This window comes from Cebidichthys violaceus, unplaced genomic scaffold, assembly GCF_023349555.1.
Source record: "Cebidichthys violaceus isolate CVI_PGR_0920_01 unplaced genomic scaffold, fCebVio1.0.p SCAF_6, whole genome shotgun sequence".
Taxonomy (NCBI): Eukaryota; Metazoa; Chordata; class Actinopteri; order Perciformes; family Stichaeidae; genus Cebidichthys; species Cebidichthys violaceus.
The window spans coordinates 7,673,992-7,699,621 of NW_027176816.1; the positions used below are offsets into that span (position 1 = coordinate 7,673,992).

Here is a 25,630-nt window from a genome sequence, read left to right on the forward strand (position 1 = left end):
GAGAGAGAGAGAGAGAGAGAGAGAGAGAGAGCATTGGCTTTTATGCGCGTTTGCTCTCGCACCATGCTGGCATTTCTTTTTAACATCCTCCTTTGTCAGTCACTGAGATGTCGTGCATTGCTTTAGCACAGCAGATCTCTTGTACCTCGCCAGTTTACGTTCACACACACACACACATACAGTTTTTGAGTGTGTGCGTGTTCTGTCGTCCAGATGGAAGTGCTTATTGAGTGCTGGTGTGCTGGCAGAAATCTCTGTCTCGGAGAGAGCAGGAGAAAATAAGGGAGAGAAAGGAGGGAAATGAGGAAGAGGGAAAGCCGAGTGGAAAACCCTTCCAATCAGATCCATCATCTTTGTGTGTGTGTGTTTATGCGAGTGTATGTGTGATCTTCCCAGCCAGCCCTTCCTGCCTCCCTCTCTCTAATCTTATCATGTCGGAGCAGCAGATTAGTCCTCCCAGATCCCCATCTCTGCCTCCAAATGCCACAATCAGCCTTTTGTTCTTTGGCTGTGCTTACTCTCCCCCCTTGCGGCTGGCGAGGTGAACCCTCCCACAATCCGCCCTCCGTGTGCCCATTTTGAGCCTCCGTCCGTCAATGTCACACCGCTACCAGCCCCGATCCACTGTGCTTGAGCCTCCCCAGCCCCTGTGGCGTTAGCTAACTGAGCCGTTAGCTCAGCAGCCTGCTAGCCTAGCTCAACTGCTTGACATTCCTTGCTAACACTGAGCTGCCGCTGCTGCTCTTGTCTGTTTGACCTCCTTCCTCCCTCCCCTCGCTCTCTGCTGTCTCCTTTGTCTGTGAGTTTGGGATCTGTCTTTCCTTCCTTACTTCTGGCTGCCACCTCCTGAAGGAAGTCATAGATCCTGGCTGCTGATGTCACCAGTGAGAGAGGGGGGGGGGGCTCTAACAGGGTTAGCAGAGGAAGAAGAGAGTGTTTGAAAAGCAGAGAAAATAAACAGAGGTTTCCTGTTAACGAGGTGCACTGGGGGCCTGTCGTGTGGGAGCGGGAGGGTCTGGTTTTGTTTAAAGCAAAGCTCTAGTGTTACAGTTTGGGGAGGAGGACGAATAGGGTATTAGGTTTGAGGGTTACAGGTTGTAACAACGTTCTCTCGGTTTTGTCACAGCCCAGCTCGGCTATAAGGCAGTGACCATATTGTAAAGGCCACAGCGAGCAGATGTGGGAGAAAGTCAGGCGCTGTGCACTCTCTCCCTAACATTGAATCGTATTAGTGTTGTCGTTGGTTTTGAAATGACAAGCACTGTATTGATTTCACACTCTCTTAGCTGAGAACATGGAATTAATCCCACACTCAGTCCATCTTTTACGTGTACGACTAACAGAGCTGGGGTTCTTTTCACATTTAAAAGCCTGTTGTCGTTAAAAGGAAGGTCTGCCCTCTGTATTTCCTTCATTCCCCAGGTCTTTGTAGTGGTGTGGTCGTACACAGAGGCCCCAGCGCCAGAGTTGACTGCACACACATGCAGCCACACAAAGAGAACTGCACAGCCATTATGGATCCAAGGGGCCAGCCACCTTTAGCTAGTCGGGAGGGAGAATTAACCGACTCACACAATGCCTGGCTTGTCTTGGCTGCTTTAAGAACAGTGATGAATGCACTGGGTCGTTATTTATTTGTATTAATAGTGATATATTTTGGGTTCATTCTACATTCTGTATTTATAAACGATACAGTTTGGTGTATAAAAAACAATATAGTGTAGACAAAGGACGTGTAGGAAAAGAAACCAGTTCATAGGAAATTAAAACTCAAGTAGCATGAGTCAAAACATGACTGGACAACCTTTGTGGTTTGCTGCTCACAACTTAAATAACTGTCAAACCAGACACCAAGAAAGAAATATAGTTTAAATTCTTACAATATTCCCCAGTATATAATCATCTGAGTGCCCTCCTATAATCCGGGCCCTGTCTGATGAGTGTACCCAAGAATGCCACAGGCCGGGCTGAGCCACTGGAGGGAGGAGGGGTGCCATTGTGCTCAGCCCCAAAGCATGACTCTCAGATTTATATCTCCTCAGTGAATAAAGGGGTAGCCTTGTACCCTGGGGGGTTTCAGTGAAGCAGGAGGAGGATAGTTGTAATTTTAAGTCTGAGGAAATGAGAAGGTCTTGCTCCTCCCACCTTAATCCAATCCCCCCCCCCCCCCCCCCATGTCTCCTTTGCTCTGCTTCCTTGCACTATATCTTTTTTCTCTCCTCTTGTTTAATTTCTTTCCCTCAGTAGTGGGTTAGTAAGTCTTTTGGCCTCTCGGCGGTGAGCAACATTCCCAGGGTTTAGGGCCCAGGAGGAGGGAGGGCAGGGCCATGTTTAGCCTCTGGCAGGACAGACAAAGATGGCCGACATTGTGCGGGGCTCGGCTCTCTACAGGCAGCGTGGAATGTCTCTAATCAATTCAGCATTGTGGTCCCTCTTATATGTTCTCTCTGTTGTTTTCTATGGCAGGAGGAAAAACAATAGAAAGACAATACAGCTAGGAGTTTGTAGGCGAGCCTGAGCAGTCCATCATTCCCCTTCATTTTCTCCTTGTGTTATCGGCTCATTTTTGTCCACCCCGTGTGTTTATAGAATTGTGATAATTGAAAGCTATGCTTCACTCCCACTACGTGCTCCATATGTTGCACTCTCCGTCTCTCTCTCTCCACCTCTCTCTCTCCACCTCCCTCCCTCTCTTGCCTGAAGAGGGCTTAACGCCGCTGTGAGCTTCTAAACAGCAATCTGCTCGTGAGAGCGACAGCTACTTTGTAGCGACGAGGATACTGATGATAGCCGAAGAAACCTGCGCTTTGGCTCGTTCGGTTGGTTTAAAATAATGCGGGCTCATGAATTAAGGTGTAAAACCTGTGTGTGTGTGTGTGTGTGTGTGTGTGTGTGTGTGTGTGTGTGTGTGTGTGTGTGTGTGTGTGTGTGTGTGTGGGTCTGCGTCTCTCCGCCTGCTTGTTTCTGTTTTGCATCAGACCCTATGTTCCAGATCTCATGAAATCCTTTTGATTTCTGGGTCTTACAGGCAGAACATGAAATGTTCAGGTAGCACACTGGCAGCTTTTACAGTCTCCTTAAAGTATTAATTATGTATAAGCAGCGGATAACTGCTCGTTCTGATGTGGCAGGCACATCAGAACGAGTTAGTTAGTCTAGAAGGCAACAGTGTCTGAACACTGGAAAGACAAGAGGTTGGGATGGGTGGGCTAACTAGAGGGAGGGGGGCGGGGGGGCATGACGTCATTGCACATGGTGTGTCTAGGACTACGTGCTCGGGGGGGGGGGCTTGTGCAAAGTGTGTGTGCTTGTGTGATGTTACGCGTACACTCGCACAATCATTCAAAGCAGTAAATGCAGCTGACTGACTGCGTGCCAGCTGCTGTTTAACACGTCCAGGCTCACTTACTCAGTCATTCCTCCTCCCGGCTCAAGGTTGGAGAAAGGGAGGAACGAGGGAAAGGGAAAAAAACGGAGGTGCTGGAGTGGAGGGTTGGAATGAGAAAGATGGAGAAGGAGGGAGGGAGGGAGGGAGAAAGAGGAAGGAATGGAGAGAGTGGGAAAAGCAGAGGTGGGCTTGAGGGTTTAGGGAGGTGATGATTTGCTTGGCTGCGTGTGCTCAGCCTCCTCCCCAGTGACACAAGCGAACAATGTACTCTAAAGGCTTTAAATATCTTTACTCTGACCTCATGTTCCTGCACACACACACACACACACACACACACACACATACACACATACACACACACACACACACACACAGATACAGTTAAGAGCCTGGAAAGAGCGGAAGTTAAACTGTCTGTCTTAGATTACCGGAGACTCCCCCCCTTCTTCCATTTTTTTTTTCCATATGCTCATTTCTCCTTTACTCCTGCGGGTGGTGTCAGCGGTGGTGCAGGTGTCTCACTCGGTTAGTGCAGTGCAGCGTATCAGAGCCCCTTAATAAAAATGGCTCGGATAGTGTCGCAGTCCAGCACCCAGCCCAGCAGTCTCTCTAATGTTCTTTCAAACCACTGTGACGGTCAGTTGGGCTCATGTGAAGGCACAATAAATATTTTATAACATGAAATGAAAACACTAGTTTGCCCTTTTCATCTCTCACCTCAGCGTTGGCCTCAGTTTCTGCCATTTTATCCCCCCCCCCTTATTTTTCCCTCTTCTGTTTTTTTATTGACTGGCCCTGGAAAAGCTCTCTTCTCACCTCAGTGCTGCCACCTGCTGGTCATCTGAGGGATTACAAACTTTTGCTGACTTGCACTTTATCAAAAGCCCAGTGGGTGGCAGCACTTAAAGAGAATTAAGCCCAAAGCACTATAAAGGGATACAGTGCCTGTTCATGAGTAAACTTTAAAAGCCTTAATAGTATTATTATTTTTTTTGTCATGAAGTGATGAGAAGGCAGAGGATTGAACCCCCCCCCTCATGGTTTCTCTCTCTCCACACTTCCTCCAGCAACGGCCATCCCACTGTTTACTTTATTAAAGCTCTAAATGCTTCTTCAATCCCTTTTTAATTGACTCGGTCTCTCCGTGTGCTTTTTGGCATCAGCCTGCGTGACTCATAAACAGAGCGCTTGCACAGCATCGCTGTTTGCCAGGAGGCCAGTTTGTGACGTGGTAATCAAACAAAATGTCTGTTTATCTTACTGTGGGATCCGTTCTTTGTCTCCTGCTCACTCGCTCTGTGTGTCTCTCTGTGTTGCAGAGTAAACGGGACCATCTGCTGATGAATGTGAAATGGTACTACCGCCAGTCAGAGGTGCCCGACTCTGTCTACCAGCACCTGGTGCAGGATCGCAACAATGAGAACGGTGAGACAGCCTTTTGTTCGCTGAAACACATCCATGCATGTGCATATATATATATATATATATATATATATATATATATATATATATATATATATATATACACACTGTACACACACACGCACACAAAGTCAATGCACTTACTTGTTCTGTAACACAACACTCCTTCACACACACACCTGCCTCATCTCAGTTCAGAATGTCAGGGGGGGGGGGGGGGGGGGGGGGGTATAAGCATTAGCTATGAATTGCTTTTCAAACAGAAACCAGAAGCCGGTGTCCCAGGCGGCCGAGCCAATCCCGTGGCTCGGCGCTGTTCCCAGGGTAACACTCCTTCAAGCCAGACAGCAGCGCTGTCAAGTGTTAATAACCCGCCATGTCATGTGGCCTTTGAGCGCACTCTCTCTACACCATTGGTGTCGGTGCACTCATCACACTCTAACACATACACATCTACAGGAACAGAAGCACGGTCACTTTTTTAAGCTGCTGAATATCAAATCCTGATGACAAGAAGGAAATCTAACGGAGGAGAATCTGATTCAACATCGACTTATAATAGATATAGATATATAATCAGTTGATGAATAAGTAATTGGATTTTACAGAATAGCCTATGCTGAGCCACATAAAACATGTTCTTTATTCACATTCAATTTAATTTTTTTAATTAAATTTCTTAAAATAATAATTTAACTTAAAAAAATGTATTAAACAAATGCCTAATTAATAAAGCCATCACATAGTTGTACATATAATTCTCTAAAGAGAGTGAGCTTCTCTTCAACACGTTTGGTTGATTGGTTAATTATATCCATCATTATTTTCTCAATCCTCCTTTGACTCTTACATTAATTATTGTACCAAAAGTGTTGACTTGAAAAGTGTTTGATGTTGTATTTTGCTGCAGGACAGGAAGCACTCAGTCTTGCTATGAACCGTTTGTTAATGTACAGATATTTGCAGTTTCATGTTAGTTAGTATTTGGTTTTCAAAGGTATATGTTCCTTTTACGAATGCTTCTATTCAAACTCAGTATTGAGAATGTTTTTACTCACAACACACACACACACACACACACACACACACACACACACACACACACACACACACACACACACACACACACACACACATCTGTTGACAGATCCTGTTGGCCGTTAGCTGTTCTTATTAGCTACCGTTCCCCTCATGGCTGAACTTTTCTCAGTGTTGCTCACAGATTACAGTCAACTCAACATACATGTGTATATAATGTGTAAAACAGCTGTGTAACCAGAGAACAAATGCATATGCAGTCCCAGTTCTAACTTGAGAAACAGGGCGTTATGCCGTTTTCTCTTTTTACAATAATTCAAGTATCACTTGTGTCACAGGGAAGGCTTTATTTTAGTTTGTCATGGAGGTTATCAACCAGAAACATCATTGCAGCGCTGTGCTCCTCTGTCTGCAGCAGGGACTCTGCATTATTAGAATTGATGTCACATTGATGTCACAAGGTGTGTGGCAGTGGCCACAGCACACCACAAATCAGGTCATTTGTCAACGACGAGTGCCAGCCCTCCTTGGTCAAAAGGGTCATTTCACTAGAGAACTGAACATTAGGTCCTCTCCTCAGGGGACCACACTTTATTGGCTTTATTGAGTTATGTGGCATAATAGGACCTCTTTGTACTTACGCAGAACTGTGCTCATGATTTCCATTAGTGAGTTAAAATACTCAGAACGACTTTATCTCTGTTCCCTCTTTGTCATAGATGAATGAGTTGGGTTGTCTTTAGCGTTATATATCGTGTAGATATGTATTCAGTACCACTGTGTTTTTTCTTCCTCCAGACTCTGGCCGGGAGCTGGTCATCACAGACCCAGTGGTCAGAAGTCGAGAACTCTTCATCTCTGACTACGTGGACACTTATCATGCTGCTGCTCTCAGGTAACACACACACACACACACACACACACACACACACACACACACACACACACACACACACACACACACACACACACACACACACACACACACACACACAGGGACATGGAGCTTTATAATCGTATCAAACATGTCCGCCCCTAAATATCCAGGAACATTGCAACGCTTGCATCTATAGCACAGTACCTCCGTTACAGCTTCTATTTGTGGTGCTTTGTTGAGGTAACGGTTAATCACAGTTCTCTGGCCATGAAAATTCCTTATTTATCTGAAGTTTTATTTGTGTTACCATATGGAAACTTGCTGTCAAGTTGTACATCAGTAAAAGTAATCCATATTCTATTTCATGTAAATTATATTTTACCGTCACCGGTTTAGTGCTATCATACAATGAATCCTGTAATCAAAGATGTTCTTATATACACAAACAGATTAATGACGTACACCATCTGTGTTTTAGTAGATGCAACACTGTTGTAAAATACTCACCTGCTGTGATCCACATTCAGGAGACAGAAGAATGACTCTTTACTACAATGTATCTGCATTTTTCTGAGCAGTGGCAACAAAATAGTAATAGTTGTACATAACTGTTATGTTTATATCGCTGTCCATGATGGAACATTAAAAAAAATTCCAGCAATTGTTCCATTGATTTCAAATGATATAGCATGCTTTAATGCTGTGAGCAGGTGCTGTATAAATCGTCCAGGTGTGTAAAGATGCAAAGCCATAAAAGAGACAGGTGTATCAACTTGTTTTACATTTTTAAAAAAAAGAAATGTCTCCTCATCAACTCCCACATACACACACCTGTCGGAACATGAGGCTCGAGAGTAAACCTGTTGGCAGTCACTCTCTCCGTGCTTGATGTCAGGAGAAAGGAATACAGGCCTAATCCTTTTCTTGGTCTGAAATGAGTTACTCTGTTGTAATTCTGTGTTCCTGCCTCTGCCTCTTCATTCATTCCTGTCTGACCACCTCTCGCACTTCCCCTTTTCTATAACCAAAACCATCTGTGAGCCTCACAGCGGTGGGCAGTCAGAGCCATGTCTCCCAAAAACCACAGATTTCAGGCCAAATTAGCTGCAACTTCTCCTGCACACAGCGCGCTTTGATTTGACTTGTTTTCCAGGCTTTAGATAAACGGGAGGGAATTCCAGTGGGATGCTGTAATGCCGCAGCTCTCCGAAGACGGCCCTGCTTAGCGCCCTTTAATCTGTTCAGAGGGAGGAAGATACTGTTTCTCTACGAGGCAGCCTAGCTCCATATGCCAGGGGTATCTGTTATTTAGAGAGAGCCAGACACCAGGGTGCTGGAAACAGGAAATGGTATCAAGATGTGGTCAGAGTCTCAGCCCTCTCGGCTTGTTCGGGGGGGCGATCGTCTCGGGAGGAAGGGAGGAAGGTGACAGGTTGAATTCCTGTCCAGATCTCTGCAGCGTCTGTCTCCCTCGCTGGCAGGACTGACATGTTCAGCTGGTGTTTATGGGTTCAGTAGCCAGAGCCTGATGTCTCACCGCAAAGTCAGCAGGCACTGACAGGCTGCTCTATACCTGCTGCTGTATTTGTCACCTCCGATAGACAAACACCCCCAGAGCTTCTAATTAGGCCTACGTCTGCTCCTTCTCGCCCATCATTTTGTCATGTAGTTTGTTTTTGTCTAATAAAGCCTGTCTTCTCTCTCACAGGGGGAAATGCAACATTTCCCATTTCTCCGACATTTTTGCTGCCAGGGAGTTCAAAGCCCGCATCGACTCCTTTTTCTATATCCTCGGATATAACCCCGAGACCAGGTGAGGAGCTTTCTGTCACTGATACGTTCTCCTTCTCAATCCTCCCACAGGTCACAAATGCTGGGTCAAATCACTGCAACTCTTATACAATTTAGTTCAAATGGGGCTGCAAACCAACAATTATTCTTCATTAATCCTTTTTTTTTTGTCTAAAAAATGTCCTTGTTTTAGTTTGTTTTTACGATCAGCAACCCACAACCCACATTCAGCTACCATCACATAAGACAAAGAAGAGCAGCTTCAGGTTAACTAAGTAATATTTAGCTTTATTAAATTATTTGAATAATGATTCCATTTTTTTTAATTAATTTATTATCAAAATTGCAAATTCAAAGACAATATTCATTATCTGTGCATGTCTCTTACTTGCTAATAGTTTCAGATTTAAATTTAAAGTCTATGATAGGTTCAATTTAATTGCAAATAAGATAATAGCTATTAGTTACAGCTGAGCGGTATACTGATATTAATATATGAGACAAGATGGTGGGTTTTTATGAAGTAATATTACCAAAATGATCATATTACACAGCCCAAGTAGAATTAAATGATGTTTGACGGCATCAATAGGCAAATTCAAAACTATTGAGTCAATATATTTGGGTATTTTATTTATTTTTTTATCACTTAGAAGTAGCATCAATACTATTAAAATGTATGCATGTTTTTAGGACGAAATGAACATGTCATTTTTCTCAGTTTCAGTACACATAAGCTTTCTGCTTCTTTGTCTTTGGACAGTGTTGAATCTAATGATGCTCTCATCACTGCTGTCAGTGTCATCGGTGCACAAAGAATGGTCCTAATGTGGTGAAATTATGGGGAACGAGCCGATGGAAACCCCCCATGGCTTTAATTGTTGGGGCGTTTGTTGATATTTGTCTAATTACACGTCCAGTTTTAACTTCTTCTTTTTTAACGCTATTGAGATTAGAATGAAAAATCTAGAAAAAGCTTAATCGATGGTATTTTAGATCTTTTGTTTGATTATGATGAAAGGCCTTCTTCACAGTAGACATCATGACTTGTTACAGTATGAAAATCACAGGTGTGAATTAAAATGAATGATGACAGAATTTAGTTTAGCTGCCTCAGTTTCAGGATCCTAGTATTGTGCATCCTGGCTCAATGTCACGACTTAGTGGGAGCAGACTCATTAATAATAACAGTTATTAGTTACACCTGTAATTTTCCTGCTGTGACACACCTGACCTCTCACACTAATAATCATACACTACATTTGTTTCGTGTTGAGTGGCATTGTTGATTATTGGTCATTTTTGTATATTTGTATTATCAATGATTATAACAATTATGATAATAGCTTTTGGGTAATCAATGCAATTTAGTTTTACATTTTAGTTTGATACTGTATGCTCTCTTGTGTATTTTAATTACATTTTGTATTGCACTGATAACATCTCCCTGTGACTTTAAAAATGTACTTTTGATTTACAACACACTTTTAATACACTCCTGCTCAGCTGGCAGCAGCGTGAAATGATTAATACATGTCATGAACTCTGAAGACCGACTAATGGGGAGTGTACGCACCAGCAGATATTTAGTTTAAATACAAAAGTTCACTAAATAAAATGTTAGTGCATTGTAGTTTGTTGTGCTAGAAGAGAATAGTAAATATCAATATTTTTTCCAACCTAATTTGAATATTTAAACATTAAAATCATCATGTATATGTCATGATTTATATAGTTGACACAAATATTCCTAATTGGACAAATATGTCTAAAAGACAAGTACATTCTGGTTGGTTTATTGTACACGATGAGCCGCTGAATTCATTTAGGTGCGCAAGCAAAGTTGGTGTTTGTGATATTAATCCACTGGTGGTGTTTTCTGTGTCTCACGTGTTGCAGTGACGGCTGTGTCCTTGTTATTGGCACCGAAGGTTGCCAGTTGGGAACCCCCTCCTTCAGGGCCCCGTTCAGTCTTCCGCTCCCTCCTCCCTCCTCCGCTCGTTTGGTATTCTGAGCGGGCTGTCTGCAGCCTTGCAATTTCACTCTTGTTTATTATGGCGCAGATATACGAGGAGAGATGAATTCCGTATCCTGCATGCGTGCCTGTCTGCCTCCGCGCGTGTGTGTGAGCTTGTGTGAGGTCGCAGCACATGCTCAGTAGCGTCTGTAGAGGAGCGAGCCGAGCTTGCGACGCTGTACGCGCAGGCTGAGGTCACAGCACAAGCTCAGTGAATACCTCTCCGGAGCGAATGCGTGCTTCTCCATTTTGAGCACCTAGAAATAGGTGGGAGAGGGGGAGTGAATTCCAACGAGCATCACACACACACACACAGTGTCACCACCCAACCTTTAGGGCTCGATGTCAGAAATGGACGATTTGTTCAGTCCCCGGAGGTAGGTTTGCGATCATATTCTCGTGCTTGCTCGTGCCGTTCTCAGTCGCTCGCGCGAGTGTTGTTTCGTTTTCACGAGTCGCATGCCTGCCCGTGTGATGTTTGCGGGCTGTCCACATCGCTGTCGTTGTGTTAGCCGGCTGTGTTTGTGTCGGGTGGGGCGCACGACAGCGAGCGTGCACCAGTAGAAGGAGAATCGGTACCGGTTGTCATTAGTGAGCTCATACACCGTTACGCGTTCGCGCTGCAACAATGGAAACGCTGTTGTATTGCACCGTTACGTATGTGTTGCCTTCAAAGTCCAGTTAAACGCATTGCTTGCGATGCAGCCACTGATACCAGGCGAATGCACGTGCACGTAGTGTGCTTTAATGACGGTTAGACGACACCGTGTATGCTAACGTTACCCTGGCTCCATTTTGCAGCTCCTGTTTACAACCCGGGACGACATGGCGCACGGAGCAGTGCTGCTGTTGCACACAGAGCTCGAGCAACTTTGCGACCACCTGCGATGTGTACACGCTGCTCGTCATGCTAGTTAAATACCATCAAGTTGGGTCTGTTTTTGCTGTGCGGCAATTATGTCAGTGTGCCACAGACTCGCGTCGTGATTGGCTGGAATTGATGGAAGGGGCGGGGCTATCCTTGATTGCACACATAGTTGACCAGACTCACGTTGTTGTTGTTGTTGTTGTTGTTGTTGTTTAATAAGTAGGCCTGTAATTATTTGGCCGCACTTTGGCAGAGTTAGATCTGAAGTTGTTTGAAACAACTGGGCTTTTTTTTTTTTTAGGAGTACGCCTGTCGTTGGTTAGAGTTTAAATGAATGTTTTTTGTATTTTGTTTGAAGGGTCTTAGTATTCAAATTTTTCTCTGCTTTTGATACCTGTTTGTTGTGCTAGGCAACAGGCTTTGTGCTTATTAGAGAGAGAAAAAGAATCATTATTACAAGAAGTCAGTATTAATACTAATAACTGTAATGTAGTGCTTGATGTTTGCCTTTTGCATCTACATTATGAATCAGAAAACACTAGCTTCTGAGTTCAATTTTTCCAGATTTGTCTGCAAGAAATTAAAACATGATGAACATATATTACTTACACAGCCATATTTTTTTTTACACCACATGTGTGTTGGTACTTTCTGCTGGCTGTTTCTGTTCAGGTCTACCTGCAGTCATAATGGAAACTCCTTTGAGTTTCCTGCTGCGATACATCTGTATTGTGCCTCTCTCAGGACCCGTGCTGCATTCCATCTGAATGTCGACCGTCTGCTCTCAGGATTTGCCTGAGTCAAACATGACGGCCCTCAGACGCCGTTCTCATTCTGGTGCACAGGTCCTCGTTTGTCTTCCTTACAGCCTCCTGCCAAACAGACCTGGCCGACTGCACGCTGTCAAGAACACATTTGTACAACTTTTTCTCAGCAGGAACACAAACCAGATTCTCATTCGCTTTAAATTAGCTGAATTTGTTATAACCATTCAGCAAGTATAGATATTCTTTGTTTTTAAAAAGCAGGTTTTGTATTTCTGTGTTTCATAATTCATTGGTCTCTAATAAATACTTAGTTTTTAGTTCTGCAATACCACTAGTAATAGCGATTTCAAAACTTTCAGCGGAATAATGGCACAAAAACGCTGCTTGATGTACGGAGTGTTGTGAAATCTTTATCAAACCTTAAGGAATCTAATCTGAAGGGCTGATTATGCAGGACACTACCATATTTTACCTTTTAGCAGCGCTATTCATCTCTGTGGGTTTTCAGTCTGCTAAATTGTGGTTGCTTTACATTGAGTTTGTCTTTATCTGCCAAGAATGTTTGTAACAAAATGAAATTCCGTATTCCGACATGTTCTGGAGCAGCAGATGATCCTGGCTCGCCTGGGGTCATCTACTGCAGCTGAAATTCAGTTTTCTTTGGCCTGTGCCGATACATACTGTCTGTGCCAGTGCTTCTGTCAGCCATAGTTCACAACAGTGTGGGTTCCTCCTCTAATCTCCCTCTAATGTCTAAGAGGAGGCAGAGCTCTGTTTAAGGAGGGGAGCTGGGTCAGATATGCAGCCGTCACAGTGTTCTGTGGTTGGACGGCAGTAAAGAGACCAGAGGGCCGTGGCCTCTCGGGTTTCCTCCGGGTCTCCGTGATGGAGTGCAAGCTTCTCCGGGTGCAAATCACGCTGACAGATTCTGGGCCGCCCCGGCGCTCGCCTGTATGAAAATTGGCGCTGTTACCTAGGCAACAGAGGGAAAAGGCTTTTCAAAAGGAACATCTTGTCATTTTCTTTAATCCACTGCAGCTGGAGATTCGGGAACACTATTATTAAATTGCAGTTGCCATGGCTACCAACATTTGTACCGGCAGCCGTTGCAGAGGCGCTCGCCCTGCATATCAAGAGCCCCCCCCCCCCCCCTCCTTTTAGGGGATTCTGCTTTATTGCTGCATCCACAATATCAGACCTGTAAATGTGCTCCGCTCAGCTTGCTGTGCAGTGAGCAGCCAACCCAATAATAATCTCCTGAAATCTTTATTTGCGTCTTAGAATAAAACATTGTGTGCGTTTTTCTCTCACACCTGTGAAGACTTCCATGATAAAGAATACAGCCCTTGTCCCCCTCGCTCTGTATTTTCATCTCGCTCAGGTCACGTATTGTTAGTTTCTGACATTTTTCTTTTGAAGCTCCAGTCAGTCAGGACACCCAGTTGTGACTTTGTAGTTTGTGTGCAGTTGTTTAGCTGATTCAACCGGCACAATGCCGACAGTTTTCCTTCAGCCAGCTTTGAAATGTTGCCAAGTAAATATTTTGTTTCAATCTGCTCTTTGTCCTCTTCTCAGGCGACTAAACAGCACACAAGGGGAAATCCGAGTGGGACCCAGTCACCAAGTAAGTCATTGCACAGCACACATCACCCAGCTGCTGACTTGAGAGATTTCTCTGGTGTTGGTGAGGGTTTTGTTGCAGCCTCTTTGTTACAAAATTGCTTGGCTGTGTGGATTTCATTACAAATTAGCCAAAAATCGAACCGCTCTTCTCTTACCTCATAGATGCTCTTTAGTCTGATTCACGGTAGCGCTTGTCATTTAAGATGTGGTGGCATAATAATAACGTCTTGCCACTCAGCTTTACCACAATTTGTCCCACAAAATATTGAAAGCAGCTGATGATAACATGCCAGTTTGTTTTCTGCTGCAGTGCTGTTCCCACCAGGCGGATAATTGTGTTAAATGCAGCACATCTAAAACTTTCTATCTAAATGTTAAAACAAAAATAAAACAGCAATTGTGATGCCAGTATGTAATATAGGACACTTTCTCTTGTAAACCCTGGTGAAATCAAGATCCTTTAAACTGGTTTAAAGTGCAATTTACATAAGTTTGCATAAAGTTTGCATGATAATTTACTGTAACGTTTGCATCTGAAACTGTGCTGTAGCTTTATGTAATAACTGTGAATACTTAAAAAAAAACTAAAAAAAAACTAAAGTAAGTTATTTATGTTACCGGGGAGGAACTGCTCTATCTTTATAAAAAAAAAGCAAGTCATCTGAGTCCTGGAGTTCTGTGTTGTGTTAAGATATTCAATCATTGTGGCTATAACTTGTCCCCGCTGTCCCCACCCCGCCTCTCAGTGAAAAGTCGATGACAGCGGGTTGAAAGCTGATATTTTGTTCAAGCTTGCTTGCTATTTGTAGTGTGACACCATCTGCCCCTCTCCTTCTCCCTGGACCTAATTAGGCCAAGCTCCCCGAGCTGCAACCTTTCCCTTCTCCTGGTGGCCAGGCCGTGACCGAGAACGAGGAGCTGGTCTGGATGCCGGGGGTCAATGACTGTGATCTTCTCATGTACCTCAGAGCCGCAAGGTGAGCCCAGAGAGAGAACGGGGGTTCAGATCAGGCCGGGCTGCAAGGTCTCACCTTAAAGTTCAAAGGAAAACTATCACCAATGAGGTTAAAGATAGTTACATTACATTACGGTCATTTATCAGACGCTTTTATCCAAAGCAACTTACAATTCAGTATCTATCTACACCGTAGACACAGCTACGGGAGACATTCTGGGGTTAAGTGTCTTGCTCAAGGACACATTGACACGAGACTAGTAGAGCAGGAGCCGGGGATCGAACCGCCAACCCTCTGATTGAAAGGCAGCCCAGCTCTCCACTTAGCCACGGTCACCCCATAGTTATTTCAAAAATGTGTAACCCCAAACTGTCGCTTTGCCCTCGCTGTATTGATCAAAGCGTAGTTCAAATTCAGTACTCTCAAATATCAGAATATCAAAGACTCATCATCGGTAATAAACACGTCTACAGGACCGCAGTCGCATAATGACACAGTTCAACGTTAATACCACAGTGTGAAATTCAGTTTCACTGACGATCGTTATCCGCCAATATTCAGTAAAGATATCAACATAGACATCATTTATGCTTTTCTAGTCGCCGATCTGATAATGTTACATTGTAAACAACCAATCCGTGTTTAGATTGACAGGAGGAGAGCTAGTAACGTGATGCGTTCAGGCTCTGTTCATTGAATATGAGTATTGGAAGAAGGTAAATTATGTCTTATCATTATGTGTTCATGTGTAAACTCGTAAAATGTAGTGTTGAGAGAAACTAAATCCAGTTGTTTGAAGGAGATGTTTTCACAACAATATAAATAGATATTAGAGATGAATTATGAGCTGTTAACACTAGCTTTAAGAAGATTATAATGAATCATTAAAACTACTAATGACAAGATTTGTTTTAATCAATAAAAATACAATCTTTTATTTCCTAATTTGAATTGTGTTTTTATGAAGAAAAAACAGCATAGAGAATTACTATAACAAAGTAAAAGTATAACTTATAGAATTGTTGATGGTTTAACTGACTTCAGAGCGGTTAAAAGAGCCTGGAGCCTCGTAGGCCAGCTGTGTCATCAACCAACGAAAGGATCTATATCTGCTAAAATGGATCATCAATGATCGGCGGCAAAAAAAACGTTATCAGAGATCTCTAAAAGATATATTTGCTCCCTTTTTTTCTTTTGTGCTGATCCGATCTGTGATCTGATCCGTGACTCTGATCTGTGTTACAATCCGAACCGTGAGTTTTATGATCTGTCGCACCACTAATGTATACATATATATACATAAAAGCAGGGAATATCAAATGTGCTAAGGACATCAAAGCATTGACAATTCGGCCCTTTTGCCCCGATTATTAGTAGTTAGTATTATTAATAGTTGTTTTTTTTCATCTGTCTACTTGAAATATGCCATTTGTAATTTCTTGTCACCACTGTTCAAGTTTGAGGGGAAAGTCAATTGAGGTGACCCTGCTTATAAACATCTGTTTCATCTCTAAAATGCCCGATATGAGACATGATTTAAAAAGAAGAAAAAAAACATTAAAGTCCGTTAAGCAATATAGAAACAACTCTGTAATCATGTGTATGTGACTGTTTTCATGTTGTGTCCACAGGAGCATGGCTGCCTTTGCAGGGATGTGCGACGGAGGCTCAACAGAAGACGGGTGTTTAGCAGCCTCTCGAGATGACACTACATTAAACGCACTTAACACTGTAAGTAGCCATGCAACAAGTCTGAACACTAAAACCACATTCACGTAGTATAAACAACAAAAAATGTGACTGCACTGTTACTCGAGCTCCGGTGCAGCTCTGCAGTGATGGGCAGTGACACGGCCCCTGAGCCAGTAGAGTAGCCCCCCATAGTGAACCCACCCTCAGAGGTTTACAATACATTAGGCGTAATGAGAGATTTGTCTGTCACATTGACAATGAATACCGAGGAATCAAGCACAAGAAGGAGATTAGAATCATCATAAACAGGGCATTTATATTCCGACTCTATAAACTGGAAAATTAACATAGCAGGCAGGTCATTGTCTCTCGACCTTCCTCTCTATTTGCAATTCCAATGAGTGATGCTTGTTTATTCTCAGAGGAAGAGCTCCAGCACTGCCTGTTTCACCCAATTGAATGTGACACAGGGCTTAAAGCTGCACGGCGATTGCCTTTGTCGCCGTTTTGTTTATTTCCAGGCTGGCTCTCGGTTTCTTTGCACAGAATTTCCTCTGATGCTCTAAAATCTCTAGTACAAGGTTCAGCCACTCTTTGATGTAGAATCTTTTTTTGCATTACAAATCAGCCCAATAAAATGTGTCAGTACAGCTGAAAATGTCCCTTTTGTGTCACTGCAAAAGAAAAAAAACTTACTGTATGTATGAGAATCATGAGCTGACATGTTGTTGTGATCGTCCTCAGCTTCACGAGAGCAGCTACGATGCAGGAAAAGCTCTCCAGCGTCTGGTGAAGAAGCCTGTACCCAAACTGATAGAGAAGTGCTGGTCTGAGGATGAAGTGGTGAGTACTTTTCATTTGGAAATGCATTCACAAAGATACCCTGCTGGGAAAATGATTATTTCAAAGATGCAAGCCGGTGCACACAACAGCTAGAGTTTTGTTATTTCGGGGTATTGTATAGTCTCCTTGATATCAGTATTTCTTGTGTGGGTACCTGCTGTCGGTCAGAGCTTGGTTTGTGTCTTTAGAGGGAGCTGTTGAGAGAGAGTTAAACCGGGGCTCTTGGCCCGGCCTCACAAGACATCAGGAAAAAAAAACACTCGTCAGTTTCCAGCCCCTCCGAGGGCCAAGAGCAGCTGCATCCTGTTTATCACCCGCAGAATAAATCCTGAGTGTGGAAGTCTGCAAAGGGAAAAAGATTGAGGGCTGGTAATGTTAGCCGCCATTTGAATTTAGATGTGGATTTCACCACAGCTGTTGAATGGCTAGAATCAGAAAATGGCAGCCCTTCTCCCTGATCAAACGGCACAACATGAACAGGTAGGAAGGAGGAATAACACCATGTCAAAACAACTGAGAGCTGCGGCTTTTGCCTCGGTGCTTTATGACACACTGTGCTACATGTTTGTGCACACACACTCCCTTTTTAAACATAATACAACCGACTGATCTGACTGAAGATCTTAGGAAAACACAAGGCTCCACCACTAAAAGTCTTCTCTGTTAGTTTTTCTTCCTCTGTGAATCATCCTTTATTTTTCCCACTTTGATATTGTTTGGTAATGCTGAAGCTTAGCAGTGTTTTGTTGAGCTTTGAATCCAGCCACTTAGATCCACTGGAAATGAACGGGTGTATTTGTCTTGTAATTGAACATGATGGGCACATTTGAATAAAGCCGGAGCTCACGGCAGGACCGTCGCGAATCACAACAAATTAAGTCAGCCGTCCTTTTGTGGGCTAGTTATGAGTTTGCCTTTTATGTGCGCTTGCTGGCTCCAAGCTTAACGGCTGTGTGAAGACGATCAGAGCGGGGACCAGGGTGTTGATGGGAGGTCTAACACACACCACTAGTCAAAGAAGCACAGTAGGGGCTCAACAGTAGGAGCTGTAACTCTATTCAGACAGTTAAGCAATCACTTCAGAAATTCACTTTTTACATTTATTGTTGCTTTACAGAGTTATTCATCTGTAATGATTTACCATAATATATTCTGAGTGATGATATTGATATCTGTAAAAATCTCATAACGCTATATCGGCAGTCTTTATGCAGAACCCTCACATTTGTTTTTCCATAGAATTGTGCCCAGGTTACATACTGATCGGGACATTTTACAGTTTAATAATATACCTCAGTGCTGTCTGTTAGACAAACTATTTAAAACTATGCCACTATCTAAATGACTTTAAACCTAGTTTGGCATTTCTGTGTTAGAATTTCTTGTTAATTATCGACCAACACACAGTATATACACTGTGGATGTATTGGCATGGTTGATTTACTGGTCTAGTCTGTATACCACAACATAGCAAATGTATACAAATTACATGCAAATCATCACATTCATGTTAAATGCACTGGCCTGTGCTCCACTGTTCTATTACATTAAATCAAACTCTTAACACATAAAAATGACCAGCTAAGAAACGATGCCTGCTTAAATGCCAGCTGTGATCATATTATTAGCATAATATTTTACTCAAAGTGGACAACATTGAGTTATTGCTCAGCCCTGAGTCCTCAGCCTCTTTAATTAATCCTGTAACCTGGGTCAAGGCAGCTCCATCCACACTCTCTCAGAGCACTTTCGTCATGTTCAGACCGCATTATGTAACTGAGGTGGAGGAGCTGTCGGGGAGTCCAGCACACTGTGTTTTTAGTGGCGGGTGTGTCTTGTGGAGGCGGTCAGCGGGCCATTAGTGCTCCACCTGCCCCACAGTGTCCACAGCCTGGAGAAGCAGCAGCTTGACTCTGGCCGGCCAAGGACACGTCTCCCAGTGATCTGATCGCCAGTTGTGCCTTTTCAGCGTCGCGGCCTTGAGTGACGGGTGTAAATGTAGCTCCAACCTTGACACACTCACAGAAACCAGCCCCGCTGCTCTTCATTTATTCATACCCCCCTTTTCCTTCTGCCTCTCCTCTTCCCTCTCATCCCTTCCAGGACGAGCTTCATTATCCCTTCCTGCTCCTTTTTCACCCCGCCCCTGCATTCCTTTAGAGATGTGAATAAAAGTGACAGCGGCGGAGCTGAAATGACAGAATCAGCCTGTCTGCAGGGTCACTTGTCACCCTCCCCTCCCCCACCTTTTGACTTCTCTCGCCCCGCTCCATCTCTCTTCTCTCTCCGTTTGCAGCTGCTGCCATAAAGCACATAATCCTGAGCCTCGTTGCAGCTCCCTAACTATAGGAAAATATTAATAATTTATCCCCGTACACCTCCCACAGAGAGATAAGACCACCGCCATGATCATTTGTAAGACGTTTCATTACTGTGAAGAAGTGACGACGCAAAGGAGTGTTTGTTTCAATTTGATTGTCTTCTCGCTGGCTCCGAAAATACTTTCACTTTAGTGAGATGTTACAGTCGACCCCTTCTTACTGTGAGAATATCATTACAACTTTAAGAAATTTTAAATCCATCCCCTTGATGTGAGCACCACTCAAACTGTTTAATGCATCAGTAAAGTGATAACTATAGATTAAACCAAAGAAAAATCTCAAATGTTCTAAAATTATTTAAATGACCAATATTTCAGCAGAAACGTCTCCTGTGGTGTCTCACCTCCTTGCAGCTGTTGAGGGTAGAGCAGTGGTTGATTTAATCACAGAGAAAAGGGGAATACAATCTGTTATTGAGGGCAGACAGTCAGACGTGGAGTAGTCCTCTGTTGATTCTGAAGTCTGAGATGTGTAATCCCTCCACACCACTTCTTTAAGTGTGTTTTATCAGAAGAAAACTCGGTGCTTACTGCCCACTCTCTTCCCGTCCTTTGTGCGATTTCCTCAGTGGCAAAAATAAACTCTTTGAAAACGGGAACAAAAAGCACTTCAAGTGAAAAGCAGACAGTTTGTTTATTTTTGTTGCCTTTTCAATGTTTCTCCACTGATGCCTTATTATTGCAATACTATTACAACACTGAGAAGTTCTCCTATCTAAATAACCACTTGTTGATCAGCATGAAAGCACAATTAGCTGACAGGATATGATCATCAGATTATAAATGAACACTGAAAACTTTACGTATTGTGTTTTTTTATAATTTTTTATTTATTCTATAATTGTAAAATGTGTTATATTATACACACGTATGTCATTTTAACCCTAACTCATCCACCTCTGTTTCCACTACCCAGATTCTTTATTGAAAGTTTTATCTTTTTTTCAAAGATACGCAGTTTCCCACCGATCAAAGCCCTCCCACCCAAGCCTCCCTCCCCCCACCTAAAATAATCTTTAGAGTAATAATCCTGATAATAGTAATACATTTATTGTGTTCAGTTGATTGATAAACTGTGATAAAAGAATACCTTTAAAAAAAAAACTGAAATGATATAGTATTATGTTTATACTTATACAGCAAATACATTATATCTAGTATCTCACACAAATATTAAACCGTAATTTCTAACCTAGCCTCAGATGCATTGGTCCTGTCTGTTGTCCCACCTAAAGCGATCTTAAGCCATCATTTGCCTAAATTTCAACAGTACCAAATCAATAGATTTTATTCGATACATTATTTATTTAAATACTCTGTCATCTGTACCTTCCCTACCTGCAGACGATCATCAAATTATTCTCGCACTCGCTAACTCGATATCATGAAATTGTCTCCTCTCATGAAGCCGCTGTCATTCCTGATTGTAAATAAGTGGTGCTAATAATGCATCGGCCAACAGGAGGTGCCATACAAACAACATAAAGCAGCAGCAGTCGCTGTGCGTCGCCATGTCAGAGAAAGAGCGGCTGATCTATGATGGCTGTGGGGCGGCCGATCTATTCCTCAGCCAGCTGCACTGTGCCGCGGCTCGTCTCCGGCTGTGTCTTCAGCTGATGGATGAGTGGAGCGGGCCGCCGACAGCACAGAGGTGGAAGGGAGGGAGGGAGGAAGACGAGGGTGAGGCAGAGAGTAGCGGCCCCCCAGTGGTCGGACAAAAGCCTACGGGCCTAAGACACACTGCTCAACCAAAAAACACCACGGGCGGATGAAACACGGCATGTCGCCTCGCATCCCCCGCTGCAGGCTGCAGATTATATTAAAGTTAGATGAGCAGCTTTACTCCAGCTGTTCTCGTCTGCAGAGGGAGCTCTGTCCGCAACGGTAGAGATTTAGTGTCAACAGTTTGTTCTACCACCCTTTATGGTGCAGTGCCAGCAATGATTTTTAGGGTTGTTTAGTAACGTAATAGCAGGATGAGTGTGTGGTGGAATTTCCTGTCACCTTTTTATGTCTGCGCAAGGCAGCAGAGGACGTTACTCTGCCTGCTAAAAGTTGGCAGAAGATCTTTGTGGGGGTTTTTTTATATGGTGAATGCAAAGTATTGTTGATTTCTTATCAAAGCGTATACATCTCCTTTGACGTCTGCATACATTTTTCTAAACATAGATGTTTGTCTATATGTATAGTGTCAGTGCAGAGAGGATGTAGGTAGTCTAGTGTCTGTGGTCTCCCCCTCTTCTTCAAGCATGTTATGATTTCCTCTCTGCACCCCGTTGGCCAATCTTACTATGAACTGATATTTCATAGCAGACAGCAGTGTGTGTTTTTTTTTCTTCCCTTTTGGTTTTTGGCTCGCCGGCCAATTGTCCTCGGCCCTCCGTGTTTATCCACTGCAGGCTCTGAAAGGTCAGCTTTTAACAACAAGTCAAGTATAATGACTCCATATTGAGTGAAAGTGGCTTTGTTTGCTGTTGGACAGTCTTGCGTCAGTGTTGTCATGGAATGACATTTAGCAGGAATTATGTCCCGTGTGTGTGTGCGCCTGCGCCACCCGTTGGTCATCGCGATACCATCTTTGTGCATATGTCTGCATTATCTCAACCGGTTTTACAACTCCCAACAATCAACTCTCAAGCAGGAAGTGCGCACACACAACAATGGCCTATTGAATCTTTTTTTTTTTTTTTTTTCCCTCTCCTTCTCCTCCTCCCTTTTATATGTCTCCTCTCCGGACTCACAATAGTGCTCTGTTAGTCTCCTAAAGGAAACTCAGGGCGGGTGAAAAGCGCCAGCTCTCTGGAACACACTCTGAGAGAGAAGCCTGTTGTTTCTGCACAGCGGATGGCCATTTAGTAGCGCTTCCACCCAGCCCCCCCCCCTTTTTCTCTCTCTCTCTCTCTCGCTCGCTCTCTCTCTCACTCTCAGCCCCTCCTCCACTGTGTTGCCTAGCAACGGAGGGCTGGAGCAATCGGAGCAGGGGCAGAGCGATTCAGGGAGCAGATTGGCGGATGATTTATTAGCCGGGCTGGAGAGCAGTGAGCCCAGGCAGCTGAAATGGAGCCTTAAACTGGAGCCGATGTGCAGAGAGGGGAGGAGGGAACCAGCGAGAGAAAGAAAACGGAAGGGAGGGGGGGAGGAGGGGGGGAAGCATGCACACACAGCTCCTCTGTGGAGACGGACGGACAGACTGTGTAAATAGTACAGTTGGGGAACATAATTAAGGTGACATAATTAGGACAGACACACAGGCTGCATGGGCAGGTCTAGTTATTGAGTAGTCCTGCCGTCACTGCAAGGAAGGAAATCTCAATCTAAACCGCACTCTATTCAGTCAGCAGAATCCCCCTCTCTCTGAAAAAAAATCGAAGGCCTTCCTCTTCTGAGAATACTTACTCACCTTTACTGCTCTTGCTGACGCTCAATATCGCTCCATCCTGCTCTAGCTCTTTCTCAGAAAAAACAACCAAAAACATTCACAACCTCAGGTAGAGACGCATCACGTTAACCTCACAGCTGCTAGAGACACATTAAACACATGTGTCGTACTCGGGACTACCTGCTTCAGGATGTTGGGGGGGGGGGGTAGAGCTTGTGTTGGAGACGGCTCCATCTACTGGCTAATCAAACGCTACACCTTCGGTCTGATTAATGCAAATGAACTGCTGTCTCATGTCACTGAGGCTGTCAGCTCTGTTACATCTAGCTTGTGGTCGGGCCATGTTTGACTATTTAGTCTGGTTTAATTCAGACTTACACTTTTACATTTTGTCCCTCACAATTACACTGTTAAACCCTAAAGCTTGAGACTATTGAGTTTGTTTGCGTAATGGAGATACTGGTCATTCCTTCCTGTTGTTGAGATAAGTCTGTCTTTCTCGTCTGTAATTTCCCCCTCCTTAATGATAGCCGTGTTTTGCTGCTGGCTGTGTTACTTCTGTAAGTTTGCCGTTTGTTCCCTACCAAAACTCTCGGTGTGTAAACAATCTCTGGTTACATAACGCGCATGCCATGGAAAATTAACTCCCAACACTCGGGCAGAGACTCCATGTCTAGTTTTCCCTCTAGCTTGTCTCCTTCCCCCATGTCCGAGAACGCTCTCCACACAAATCCTCTCAGCCTGCCTCCCCTCTCAGGCTGGCAGCTAGTTGAGTTTGTGCGTCTGTGTGACTGCTCACCCCCAAAGCTCTGAAATACATTTAAAGGACTGCTGTAGTTTCTGTGTTTGATGAATCAGGCAGATTTGGTGTAGTTTTACTCACAAACAGTGGCCTAGCTTTTTCCATGTGTGGGGGTAGAGGCATGAGCCTCGCCTGTGCAGTGTTGGAGGATCCAGAACGAGCTGAAATGTGCGCCGTGTCCGACTCTCGCATGAAGCTCAGGACTCCACTCCGGGTTTTCCAGCCTGCTGCGAACCAGAGGCTCTCTTGCAGAAAGATCACATGTAAAGCCTTCCCCTTTGTAGTGGAAGAGCAGAGAGTGACAAGCTATTTCTTGCTTGTAAAAGAAAAGGAGTAAAAAAGGCAATGTACCGTTAGAGACATTGTGGATTTTCCCCCTAATTTGTCCTTTTACCTGTGGCTGGACGTGGAGATTTGTGCCGTGCTCCCTGAGGACTTTCCCCTGCTTTTTGCTGGAGTTACTTGGTAGAAACGGTTGGCTGAGATCACTGAGGAGCAGGGCTCGCCTCTGGAACAAGAAAGTAAATCTGCTGGTTGTCTGCTTCGCTGGTTATGAATGTTTTCAGCCTCCGCTTATTCATGGCTCGCGGTCTGTGGCTCTTAAAGGAGAAGAAATGCATTTAGGTTGGTCAGCTTTGTCGTATTTATTTGTTTCTGATGTTTTTGTGCTCATTGACGTGAGGTGGTGTGATCACATTGAGTTTTCACGTCAGATTGAATCCGGTGTTATGAAGTAGCAATTTCTGTCATCATGCCGTTCATCTCCATTTACTCATGCAAGGGTATATTTGTTGATTTTAAATTGTGTCATGTTTTCTATGCTGTAAAAAAAATAGAAAGCTAACCACCATGCACAGTGAAGCATTTTCTTGCTTTACAACTCGCAAGTTTAGGCTTTGACTTTAAACTTTTCACTATTCACTATTCACTAACAAAACATTCAACATGGACGCTGTCAACCATGCTCTCATATTAGATTAGATTTTTTTTTAACTGTATTTTCTCTCCACATGAGAAGACGAGCGTCTCTCTCTGCCTTACTTGTCATTTCCTCTCTTGTTTTGCTCTGACATGGCTTGTGTTTTCTCCGTAGTTTAAACGGCGACAGAGATTTCTAGATACACATCAAACCTCCCTGACCACAGACTAACAGAATTAAAGCAATGTGTTTTTGTCGTGGTGTGAGCAAGTAACTTTATGTGGTTACAGTTAAGCTGACTTCACAGATACTAACTGGCCTCTTTTTTTTCCTCTGTGAAAAATTGCAGAAGCGCTTCATTAAAGGGTTGAGACAGTTCGGCAAAAACTTCTTCAGGATCCGAAAAGAGCTGCTGCCCAACAAAGAAACGGTAAGACGATTTAAAGCTCTCTCTGCTGTGGAACTTTTCTCAGTGTGTGTGTGTTATTTGTTTAATAGCACTGAAACATAAAATGAGCTGCATGTGGTTTGCTCGTAACTAATGGAAAGGAGCAGGAGCAGTAAAACATTGTTGGTGTGATATTTTGAGCATGACTGGTTTTTAACCAGAGCTCTTATTGATAAGAAGTAAGTGCTGCTGCCAACAACTGTGCTGCAGTATTGTCAGATCTCCCTTCAGGCTGTCTGAAAAAATAAATAAAATACATCTTGTTATGCCTGAGAAAAGAAAAGGCTGAATGTACTTTACCACTGAAGCCTTACAAGTGACGCGCTGCACATTAATTAGTGCCCTCTGTTAGTAAGTAAGTAGTAAACAAGTTGTGCAGATGTGATGCGAGGCACTGTGTTTATAGCACATCTCTGGTCT

The 25,630-nt window shown here is 43.6% G+C and overlaps 1 protein-coding gene across 7 annotated transcripts in view; it reads left to right on the forward strand.

Moving 5' to 3' along the window:
• rerea (arginine-glutamic acid dipeptide (RE) repeats a) overlaps window positions 1-25,630 on the forward strand; it is a 123,352-nt gene that overhangs the window by 80,587 nt on the left and 17,135 nt on the right. For 5 of the 7 annotated variants that reach the window (XM_068733825.1, XM_068733826.1, XM_068733824.1 and 2 more), the window contains exons 4-11: window positions 4,708-4,813; window positions 6,647-6,743; window positions 8,434-8,538; window positions 13,744-13,792; window positions 14,644-14,768; window positions 16,379-16,478; window positions 17,184-17,282; window positions 25,112-25,192. In XM_068733825.1, the coding sequence (XP_068589926.1) occupies window positions 4,708-4,813; window positions 6,647-6,743; window positions 8,434-8,538; window positions 13,744-13,792; window positions 14,644-14,768; window positions 16,379-16,478; window positions 17,184-17,282; window positions 25,112-25,192 (762 nt within the window). Of the gene's footprint in view, window positions 1-4,707; window positions 4,814-6,646; window positions 6,744-8,433; window positions 8,539-10,406; window positions 10,911-13,743; window positions 13,793-14,643; window positions 14,769-16,378; window positions 16,479-17,183; window positions 17,283-25,111; window positions 25,193-25,630 lie in introns of those variants that run through there. The other 2 variants (XM_068733830.1, XM_068733831.1) reach the window with 1 other exon arrangement.